Genomic DNA, 12104 nt, shown 5'->3' on the forward strand with positions numbered 1-12104 from the left:
CTCAATCAAAGAAATAAGCAAAACATTTTTGAACAATGACCTGTATTTTTGAAAATACTACACAGTTGTAAAAATGGACTTTCAATTCAGGCTTCCAAAATATACATGAGTCATATTTGTACAATGCATCTCTTGAAAAACATTCCACAACATTCCTCAAAGTTATCTGCTGGAACCTGAATTCAACATTGTGGGGCCTTGTGACATCGCACTTATGTAAAAAATAGTTTTTTAAGAACCATAAGGTAAGGTAATATGGCAACAGGGGTGTAATTATTAAAATGACACAAAGAAGAGACTTAAAATAACATTATAACCCACAGGCACACAACCAAGAGACCTAAACTGATTAGTATTGGCTTGCTTCTATCACTAAACATCACAATCACTAATACTACACGATGCAATCTGTTTGTAGTGGTGCACCTTGGGAAAAAAATTGCAAATTGGTGAAATTGGTGCAAGGCGCCATTTCCATTGAGAAAAATGGACATTCAAAGTTTGAATTTAAAAACAAAACAAAACCATGGCTTGAAAAGTGAAAACTGCAGTAATAAAGGCCCCAAGTTGAAAAGTGCCAGAAAAATAAGTTTCACTATGTACTGCAACTTTACCAGTGCTGGCTTAAAAGAAAGGATGGTACATATTCGAAGAGGTAAACATGTTGTTCCCACATCATAACTGGAAAACTGTTCAATCGTACAGTCTGGTCCTGAGAACCTGGGCCTTCTTTGAAAGGCTGTTCCTTTTGAGCTCCATAACCAGTTTCTATAATACCTCGAAGGTATACTTTTCCAGTGGGTAGGTGAGGTTCAAAGTGTACATTAGTCCAAACAGCATTGCAGCTGCTAGGGTATAGTTATCCAAATCCTGCCAGACTCTCTGGCCTTCAAGGACTATCCCGATGTCCTCAGGGCTGCCATTGGCATCTCTTGACTTTATGATGTAAATTCCCATGGTTGTTTCCTTATTAGATCGTTGGATAATGGCTTCATCTGTGGCCTAGAAAATGCAGAATTCCAAAATTTAATTAAACAGAACACTGGTCAAAGAACATTATACCAAATCTTATTTTAATCTGTGTCACTATTCCAAAAAATGTTAACATTAACACATTAGGTGAACAAAAATGGATTCATTACAGCATGTGATTTGAGTCCTCAGAATGCTTAAAAAGGTAATGCATGAAGTGAAATCTCCATGCAAAGAAGCAGAATACTGTCAGAGCATAGAGAGGTGTTCAACTATGAACTCCACACATCGTTCTGATGCAGGTAAAAGAAAAAACAAAAACAAAAAACGCACCCATGGTAAATTGTGAAAATCCCAGGTGATTTTCAACATACTCCTGGCATAGAGTGACAAGCAGCATTTTGTTAAAATTATTATTTTCCCTAAAGTGTATACACAAATTATTTTTTTCTTACCTGGGCCGTGGGCTCCAGAATGTTCTGCAGTCTTCTTCCTATTTGTCCTCCTCGCCTTTTGAAGACCTTTATGAGTTTGTCAGATAGCACATCTATCTGCGAGAGTAATCTGGACTGCAGTGGCATGGTGGTAATGCGCTTAAACTCTGCATTTATCTAAAAAGACAAGTTGTCACATAAAAATGCTGTCAAAATCTCAAATCTCACAAGGTTACATCCACACAAAGTTGTTATTTTTTGTCATGTTACTATTTATTAGCTATGGGTCCCAAGTTGCTGAGCAGTTCCATAGTTGCCCTTACTTCCATACCACCCAAAGCCTGTTTGCAACCACAGCATTATCGTTAGTTAACTTAAGGAATGACTTGTTTTTTCCATTATGTTGCTCAACAGGAATTCATGAGAAAAACTTCCCCATATAATGGGTGTTCTCTTCGTTTCCTCTCAAACATGTAGTTTTCAGTTTACCTCGACAAAGTAAAGCTCAGCACCAAACGTAAACGAAGCAACGACAAAAAATGGCGGACCGCCACAGTGAATTTTCCCTCGCAGAACACGCCCTGGGGGGGGGGGGGGGGGGGGGGGGGGTGGAGTTTCAACAGAAAACACAACTATTTTCTGTTATTTTGATATGACTGGTTTTAAAAGACTGAACATCCTTCTAAAACAAGTGAAAGGCGTGAGACTTAATTATGTTTAGACCAAAAATATAACTGATTCATGTTGGATATATTTACTGTATTTTTACTAATTTAACAACGTCATCATTGCATTAGTCGCTTTATGCTATAGCATTACGCTTACATTAGCTTGAAGCTCAAGGTCGTCATTTTATTTAATTTCTTTTTCTGGGCTTACAAACAGGACACACAACATTTAGATAACCGTTACACTGAATCTTGGGTCTGTGTTGAGTCTTCCAGCTGCTGACTACAGAAGCTAGATTGACCTTTCAGCATGTTTATAGCGGCTGTGGCTATGTGCTGGTAATGTTACCGTGTGTGAGCAGTCACATTGGCAGCAGACATGTTTCAACAAACTAGTCATATCCCGGCCCTACATTAGCTTGTTTAATGGTTAAGACTAGTGATGGCCCGCTTGAAGCTGACGCTCCGGAGCGTGTGTCGAAAAAAACAACACACTGGTTCAGAAGCACTGTGTCGAGGCTTGCTTCGTTTGGCAAAAGTCACGTGACCAGTGACGTCCGAAGCTTCATTACGCACGTAACTGCTTCGGTACCTGATTCAAACAGATATAAGGAAGTGAATCATCCACGGGATTCGTGGAGTGTGTTGATGGTGACAGATAGCGACGAAGTGATCATTCCACTGACAGATATGGAGCCAGCGAGGAAGAGAGGACGTTCTGGCGTGTGGGAATATTTTGAGTTGATTTTGCTCAATTCATTTTATCTGCCGAAGTGAAAAACTTGAAATGTCCAAAATCATGTTTTCATAATGTAAATATCATTACAGCATATGACTTTAGGAACACTTCCATGTGAATTAAAGCTGATGAAGACTACAAAAATGTATTTGACACTATACGTACATGACATTGCTACACAGTTTAGAAAATCATTTTGTTTATTGTTTTTAGGTGATAGTCTGCAGGACCCAGGAATACCTGCATATCTACCAACTTGCAGTGTAGTTCCTGCACTCCACAGCCTCTTCTGTTCCATGCAAGTGGATTTTCTCCAGGGCAGGAGAAACTATTTCTAAGAAAAGAAACAGACTCAGCCAGCGCACAGTAACACTAATCCTCTTGTTAACTGTAAATAACAAAAGGGCTACCTTACATTGATCATGTTTTTACTTTGCAAGTTCTTGATTAGGGGTGGGTTTTGATTATCGCCTTTCTGATTACAATCCATGCTAAATTGAATAAAGTGATATTGATTCATTAAAATCCCGTGTCGATTTGTAAATTAACGTTATTATGCCTGAAACGCCAGCATCTCAGGTTAAACCTCACAACATGTCGTCAAACACCATGCAGCTAAAACAGTAACTGGGAGCAGGTTTACGGATTCTGCATACAAACGTGAACACAGAGCGCGGACCCGACGCGTCAGAGTCAGATTTTGATGTGTCGGCGGGTCCGCGCTGTGTTTGCCTCTTTTTTTCCCGCTGGCTTCTGCAGCTGCAGGTTTCATAACTCTCTGTTTACATCTCTAATTAAGTCTCACATGTGTCAGCTTTCTTTTAATAGATACGAAATTATGGATATATACTGTTAAATGATCAGACTTGTAATATTTCTGACTGAGGCAAAACTTTCCAGATTCCAATCAAATTGAATCGGATCCTGTATCGAATCAAAATGATTCTACAAATCAGTGACGATGCAGCCCTACTCAGCTTCCTAAGCATTTTCCCTTTCCAGTTCACAATCAATCCCACCCCTAGGTCAAAAATATGTATAGGACAATTGGCCTAATCTAATATTTTGTATGAACCTGTCCAGCTGTCCAGTGATTAAACGACAAGTAGATGGAGGCAGGACTTCACAGCAGGGGCATACTCCATAATGTGCTGTGCATTTTCATATGTATATTATATATATTGCTCACTTATTGTATTTACCAACATCAAGGAGTTATGAGCAAAGAAAGGCCACCATAGTGCATGTTTAAATAGGGAAAGTTTATTGATCAAAATGTATTACGCAAATACGCATTACATTTTTTTCAGCCCCCCAATCGAGAAAACAAAACCAATTACATGTTCAAAGCAACGGAACGGTGGCCCAATATCAGAGAGAACTCCACTCTTGAGTGAGCAGTGATAATTGAGCAGTCCGTTTTATTTTGCAGATTCAAGCTGCTCTTCAAAATTTTCACCACCAGATGTCACCGGAGAGGACTGTGTTGAAAAGCTTCGAGTAATGAACCGTTTTTCAATACAAGCTTCAGTGCTTCGGAAAGCTTCATTTGGCCATCACTAGTTAAGACACTGCAGGTACCACCACTTACTACAGACACCGATGCAAGTTTGTAATAGTCTGTTAATTTAGACTGAAAGAATATACAAACAATATTAACTCACATTATATATGTTAATTACTAATTTGCTTATAGCATAATTTCGGTTACCATTAGCTAACTGGAGCCTAACATTGGCCTTTCATGGTTTTCGATAAACAGCCCACATACCTGTAAAATAACAACACCCCAGTAAAAGTCCACATATATAAAGGGTCTACACTCTTTCTCACTGGTGTGTTAGCTTTAAAATCCTATTTACCTTCAAGTGTAAAACTCCAGATGGTAGTAGATTTTCCAAAGCGAGAGACAAAAATGGCGGACAGTGCAGCCGATTTTTCCTTTCCAGGGGGCGGAGCTTGAGGATAAAACACGACTAACTTGTTTCTTTTCAACATGATTTGTTCTAAAAGAATGAATATTCTTAAAGAATATGTGAAAATTAAAAGACAAAAATATGTTTAGATGTGAAATTTAAATTAGTCATGCTGGATATATGAAGTAATTCTATGCAGATTCAACAACCACCCTATTGCATTTTTTTCAGTGCAGTTTCATGGGTAAGTGGAAGTGTCTTCTAAACTTGGTGTCTGTATGAGAGGAAGTGTAATGTTCAAGCTACAGTGGCAACATTGAATGATAACTCCAGCCAACTTCCTGTCTCCATTTTCTTTCTCTCCACAACAACATCTCACACACTCTGCATCAGTGTGATGGTTGTGCAAGAGCTGTGCACATTGTCAGGGCTTTCCCAGGAGTTCTCAGAGGTATTTAAGGTGTTTGATATATCAAAAACAACCTCTAAAAATCTAACTGTGCTGCAACTTAAAAATTTCCTAGTGCCTTTTATCCTTCTTGCTGTGACAAGCTATTGAGAGGAGGTGTTTGTACTAGGCATCCAAAAGAAATCTCTATTTAAGCTCCCAAAACAAGTATGTATCCCAGTTGGCTGAGGTTCTGAAAGTGATGCTTGACTCTGATTCTTGACTTGGCTAAGAATTCATGTTCCTTTAATTAAATGTTAATTACTTTGTAGATTTTGAGCAGTTTAAGTACTTTTTTGCTTAAAGAGGCATGAAAAAATACTCCAGCGATCAAGCACCAAGGTAGGTAAAATAGAAAACTGGTTAATTTTGTGGCTCAAGAGTTGGGAGTTCGCCTTGTAATTGGAAGGTTGCCGGTTCGAGCCCCAGCTTGGACAGTCTCGGTCGTTGTGTCCTTGGGCAAGACACTTCACCCGTTGCCTACTGGTGGTGGTCAGAGGGCCCGGTGGTGCCAGTGTCCGGCAGCCTCGCCTCTGTCAGTGTGCCCCAGGGTGGCTGTGGCTACAATGTAGCTTGCCATCACCAGTGTGTGATAGGGTGGATGACTGGATATGTAAAGCGCTTTGGGGTCCTTAGGGACTAGTAAAGCGCTATATAAATACAGGCCATTTACCATTTACCATTTAATTTGGGTTACCAGCCTTAAGTGCACTCAGCAGGAACAAGAAATAAAAGTAAACTGATGTGCTACAAACATGTTCCTTTTGGCCATCTTCAAGGGTAGTAAAGTCACATACTATATGTATATAACTCACATTCTGATGCTTTAACATTATCTGAATCTATCTCCTGGCCTTATCTGCAGAACTTTACTGCACTGCGGCTACTTTAGCAGATATCTGAACAAGTACATGATATGTGTACAGGTAATGTACTTCTCAGGGAGTATTCATTTTATGTATAGCAAAATTCACCAAGGGACCTGGTGTATGTGTGTGTTTGGGGGTCAGGTATTCAGTCTACAGTTTGTTTGTCAACTACATATCCAGAGCACTGTCTTTGCTAGCATACAATGCATTACATTGGCACCTGGCTTGACAAGCTGGTTAACAAAATGAATGAGGCAAGGGCATTGAAAATGTGCAAAGTTTTGCTCCCAAGCATAAAGTAAAGAATGTCCTTACCAGTGGAGCTGTCAGATGTGGGAGAGAGTACACAACCACTACTGGCATTAGCTCTTGAGTAGAGAAAGGTAGAAAAAGGAGGGGGAGTTTAACTCTGTGGTTTCAGCTTGCTTCAGCTGCAGCATGTCTGAACACATGCTGCATGAGAGGCACAATAACAATACCATTTAGTTCTATAGGTATCCTGATGAGAGGAACGAATGCATAATTCACCGCATTTTATCTGTAACAGCAGCGGGCTAATTCAAGTAATTTTTGATGTGAAGACTTGTGTCAGGCATAAAATACAGATTCGCTTTCTGGCATCAGTAATAGTCTAAAACAAAGACATGTTCTCATGTAAATGTAACAATAGAAGTCAAGTGTATAATACTCTACTAATACTAAATCAAATAAATTTGCATTCCTATAACTATCCTGACACTGCCACATGTTCAACATCCCATCAGACATCAAAGCCTCTTAATGCTGGAATTTAACCTATGAAGCTCTGCAGAGTAATTCTGAGAAAATACAACAATAAGAATTATTATTATATTTTTTAAAAACAACGAATTAAACAAAATAGGCTCAGAGAGAGAGAGAGAGAGAGAGAGAGAGAGAGATAAATTACTTAGAGAGAGGATATGTACCTGTGGAGAGAGACTCTGTGCAATTGTCCAAGTTGGAGCCTTGTGATCAACGGACTAATATTCCTTCACTTGCATTTATTCTTTAACATTCAAACAAACTCACTGAACTTTATATTTGGATTTTGCATCTTTAGTCCACCCAATGTCCTTAGCAATGACACAAACGACACTAATGAAATTGTTTCTCTTAGTGATCAGTTACATATGTATGTAATTCACATTAAATTTTGATTGTTGGTGGTTTGAGTTGTTACCACTTTGATGTTTCTGTTCAGTCTGGGCACAGGCTCACCATCCAGGAATTTGTTCCAGTCGCTTTATCAACACCAGGGTGGCTGTGGCTCAGGTGGTAGAGCAGCTCAGATACTGACTGGAAGGTTGTTGGTTCAAGCCTCTGCTTCCCCCAAGTATCATTGGGCAAGATGTTAATGTGTCCATTGGAGTGTGAATGTCTTCAGAATGCACTTGCGTACAGAAGGAAGTGAATGAGGCATGTTGTATACAGCCCTTTGAGCACTCGGGGAGAGTAGAAAAGCGCTATATAAGAATCAGTCCATTTACCAAACCCCCCCCAAAACCTAGCCTGTGCAACAATAATGATATTGTTGCATAGAGCCAGATAAAGTCCATTCACCTATTTCTTGTCACAGCTATAGCTTGTTATAGCATGTTTTTAACTAAAAAATGTCCTTCGTTTTACTTTTAGTTATTTTTAACCATGTAAAACAAATAAATGAATTTCTCTTTTTTCCTCACTTAACCATGAAATTATGATTTTTATTTATAACCAATTAAATTATTGATTTATAAAAAAATCATCCTTTAAAGTTTTCATATTAGCTTCCAGACAGTGCAAATACTTGTTTACATTTTTTCTGCATTAAAACTCACCAAGACGACCAACAAGTGCAGCCTTTCTTGTTTACTTCTCAAAGTGCAAAAGACTTAGCAGATACGCGATGGTGGTCCGCTGCTTGGAAGGCAGGACTCATCGCGATCTGTGAAACAGTAAAATAAAGTTAGAGAGAGGATCACACTTCCTCTTTTCAAAATAAATATTTTTCAATGTAAAAGAGTGCAAATGCATTGATACAAATAAGAGGGTTAAAGAAAGAAAATACAATACAAAAATATTTTTCTCTACTCTACATGTGCTTTTCCTTTTGTTTATAACTGAATCAAAACACAAGGAGTCTAATATGAGTTGGGGACTGAACTGTAAGCAATACAAAATGTTCTATTGTCATATAAAATACTTATTACTAATCACAGTTAATATAATCATACAAATTACACTAGATTCAAAGAAATTACAAAAACGGAACCTCAGAAGACAAATAAGCAAAACAGCACCTCTAATTAGTTCATAAAGTTCATACACATTAGATGAATTTGTAACAAAGAACAAAGTTCAACAAAAATGTCAGTCGCTTCAGTGTGGCTATACTGTTTTTGGGTTGGATCCTTCATATATTGGCACTGCAAAATTTCTCGTTTCAAACTGTTTCATTATCCCACATAAAAAGATGAGTAATTGGGCACATGCCCTACATGGCAATAATTCTGCTTGTCAGTCATTTTTCCATTACTATTTTAGCCTCTGAAAATTAGGAGCAACATAGAAAAAAATTGTCATTAATTCGAAACCTTTTGTTAAACCCCTTGAATTTGGGTTGTAAGTGTGCACTTCAATCACATTCTCTTATTTAAAATCCACTGTAGTGGTGTATAAAAGCAAAAGGGACAAACAAAAGGGTCATTGTCTAAATCCTTAGTGATCTAACTACAGTATGTGTCTTTATGGGTGATTACAATCCTTAACATTTCATTTTTCTGACTTCTTGTCCTAGCATTCAATGTATTTTGATCTCTTTGCGTGAAATAGTTTGTGCTTCAAGGTCAAACCTTCTGGTCCTGTCTTTGTCCAGACTTTCCTTGCAGTCTACAGAAAAATGACCTAAGGGGTCATTAATCATTTCCATCTACATGCTGCTAAATTGATTACGTGGCCTTTTCTGTATTTGCTCTTGACTTTGGGGTGATAGGTGCATTGGTAGATACTTGGTAATATGGCACACTCAAAACTTTTGAAAATAGGAGGTTCTTGAGGTAAAAAAGGATCTTGCAACTTCCCCACACTGTGACTAAGTCATTACTATTTCTCATAGGTGATGATTTAACAATCATATGGCTCTTTGGAGTCATAGGATGCATTTTTGTTTGGTTTGCTTCAAAGAATAATTTCAGTCAGAAATGTTGAAAATGTGTTGGCCTTTTAGAAGGTATGGAGAAAACCCCGTCTGTCTGTATATTTGCCCTGGTAACTAGTAATCATGTACCTTCCCGATACTATATACTTTATATATATAGTATATTTATATAAGTAAGATAGTATACTGCCTTGCTTCAGCCTGGCATGCAAAACAGCTTTCTGTTTAATAATACAGTTCACAAATAACATAAGCCTTTATGCACAGTTCTGTGGTCATTCATAATTCATAGTGTAATGGTAATAAGGGTTTGTGCTCTCAGCTCCAAGAGGAAGAAAATAAATTGTAAAACTCAGTCGGAGTGAGATATGATTGCTTTCGCTGGATGCTGAGTTACACACACACGCGCACAACCAATCACCCACCCACCCTAACACCCACAAATCTGTGTGTGTGTGAGAGACGATGTGATCCACACAAACTTACCAGCTATTAAATAAGGACACAAGTGATGTAATGTATAGTAAGACAGATATTAAAGATCACTGTTAAAAGTGCAATGATCTTTAAAACTCTATAATGTAGTACGATTCCACCTGCAACTCACTGGCAGCTGTTCTTGTGTCATGCAAGCATTTGGCAGCACTTATGCGAATTTGATAAACAGTAGTTGTTTTGCTTAGAGCAGCTGGGACAAAATGAGAATGTGTGAATCCTTAATTCAGAGCAGATGGAATCTAAATAGATGTGCCATGGACTGTAAGAGGTCACATTGAAAGACTCAATTGGAGTGTTTGGCTTATTTAATTAGCCAACTCCTCTGAGTCTCACACCAGCCAGGTGGGACTCAGTGAGTAATTCTATTTCAGTCAACCACAGCAAACAGCACTGTATGTAGTTGCTGTGGCAAAGCTTCCCAAATGTTATTACATTTATTTATGAAATGTCTCCTCAATGATGATAACTTCAGTTGATTACATTTGCAAAGTGAAAACTGTAATATATGAGAATTTTATTCATGCAAAAACATCATCGAACAGAATACACAGCACTTTGTATATAATCTGCAGGGTTGTCAAATAGCGGGCTTATGGTTGTTAGCACTGTTGCTGCACAGCAAGCTTCTTGGCTGCTGCTTTTTATGTGTCGAGTTTGTATGTTGCCCCATTTCCACTGCTTACTACAGCTTTTTCCTACAGTCCAAGACTTTTAATTCTAGATTAGGTGGGTATGTGAGACTGCGTAGTTGCTTGTGATGGACTGGTGAGCTGTAGGGTATACCCTGCCTATTGCGGCATGACAGCCCCCTGGAGCCCATCAGGTAATGTCAAGTCAAGTAAAGCTTGACAGACATTAGTTCATTAGTTGCTGCAGGGGTCCTGCTTTAAGTACACACATAAAATGTTTCACTGCGAGTATGAAACCAATAAACTGTTGCAAGCAAAATACATGCCAGCCTTACTGCACATTAAATTTAATCATTAGGGAATTACATAAGCCTTATTTAGTGCAGTTATTGCAGTTTTAACTGATTTCATTTGCTATCAGACTTTATTACAGGACAGAATGTACAGAAAAAAGACATTCAGAAATTTCTGAGAGCTTCTATTGCAGAACGTATCCTGTATTCTTCATCCAGTGTTCTACACTAACTTAGTAAGACATTTTCACTATTCCAATTTGGGTTGAATAGGTAATTTGATTTTGTGGTCATGGATCTTTTTATGACTATGTTGTGTCTTGAAAGTTTGGTAAAAATGTTTTTATTTCCTCCACAATTACCATATATTCACTTTTACTACAGCTATACCTATGTGTCACTTTGAGAGCTCATTAATACCAAAGTGCATTTTATTGCTTCTCATTTCATCTGACCTGATTCTGAGCTTAATAATAAAACAGTGCTGTCTTGCTTCTCCAAACAGTTCCTACCCATAAATCTAATTAGAACAAACAACCACCAGCGCTAAATTTATGCACCACCCCTAGAGCTAGCCCCAGAATGGTAAATGCAAGAGATATCTGGACTGCTAATGGGGAAGGTTAGAGAGCTGAGGTCAGCAGCTTTAGTTGAAATCAACTTCACTGTGTGCTTTAAAATGTTCACTGGAAGCTGGACTGTAGCCTTTAGGGATTGTCACAAAGTGCTTAGAGAGGTGGTTGCTAAGGGATTGCCCTCATTCCAGAGTGAGAAATGAGGGCCTTTGGGATACCTCTACTATGGATGAGTCATCCAAAAATGAGGGTATGACTCTGGATTTTGAATAGTGGTTTATGCTTGAAATAATACATCTGACTGTGTGACATTAATTCACATCAGAGATAACTTTGTTCATAATGATGTTTTAACAGTAATATTCATTGTCCATGATTTATTAGAGCTTCAACTGAAAAGATGAAAAGATGTTTGCACAGTATTTGTTATTAATTCCCACATTAATTAGACATTGAAGTTAAAAATACTAACTTACACTTTTTGAAAGTTAGTTGATGATTTAAGAATAATTCACTGATGGTGAGTTTTATGTTTTAATACTTTAATATTGCAATGTGTCTACTTTTTTCCAAGTTTTATGTTCTCATTCTGTCTTCCCTTCTGCAAAATATCTCTTTTTCAAATAGTTTTTATCAACAGGAATTAAAAATAAATTAGGGCATGAATTTGTAAATACCTCATGGACATCCATCCATGCTGCTGTCCATTAGGAGAAGCCAAGCTAACAGCTTCACTGGGACTCATAGATCTGTCAATCATTAGCAAGTATTGCACTCACTGAGCAGTTACATGTTACATTGTGTCTGTCAATGCACAATGCCTCTTTTATTTAAAATATCAGTGGGGGAAACATTATGATACCTAAACAGAAAACTGAAATATGTTGCCTCAAATCTAAAATAAAC

The 12104-nt window shown here is 38.0% G+C and overlaps 1 protein-coding gene across 4 annotated transcripts; it reads right to left on the reverse strand.

Moving 5' to 3' along the window:
- Positions 1–255: 255 nt before the first annotated feature.
- Positions 256–6439, reverse strand: LOC146651286 (uncharacterized). Of its 4 annotated transcripts, none has more exons than XM_085385123.1 (3): positions 6362–6439; positions 1428–1583; positions 256–1002 (listed from the first exon to the last, which is right to left on the reverse strand). In XM_085385123.1, the coding sequence occupies exons 1-3, from the start codon at positions 6407–6409 to the stop codon at positions 769–771; spliced, it is 438 nt and encodes a 145-aa protein (XP_085241249.1). In that variant the 5' UTR covers positions 6410–6439; the 3' UTR covers positions 256–768. The 4 variants fall into 4 exon arrangements, with proteins under 4 accessions (XP_085241249.1, XP_085241250.1, XP_085241252.1 ...); XM_085385124.1 differs by lacking the exon at positions 6362–6439 and adding an exon at positions 4676–4807; XM_085385126.1 differs by lacking the exon at positions 6362–6439 and adding an exon at positions 4585–4691.
- Between the last annotated feature and the right edge of the window lie 5665 nt (positions 6440–12104).

Source organism: Rhamphochromis longiceps, linkage group LG16 (genome assembly GCF_057381845.1).
Source record: "Rhamphochromis longiceps isolate RC_006_pf linkage group LG16, R_longiceps_female_GT1.1, whole genome shotgun sequence".
NCBI lineage: Eukaryota > Metazoa > Chordata > Actinopteri > Cichliformes > Cichlidae > Rhamphochromis > Rhamphochromis longiceps.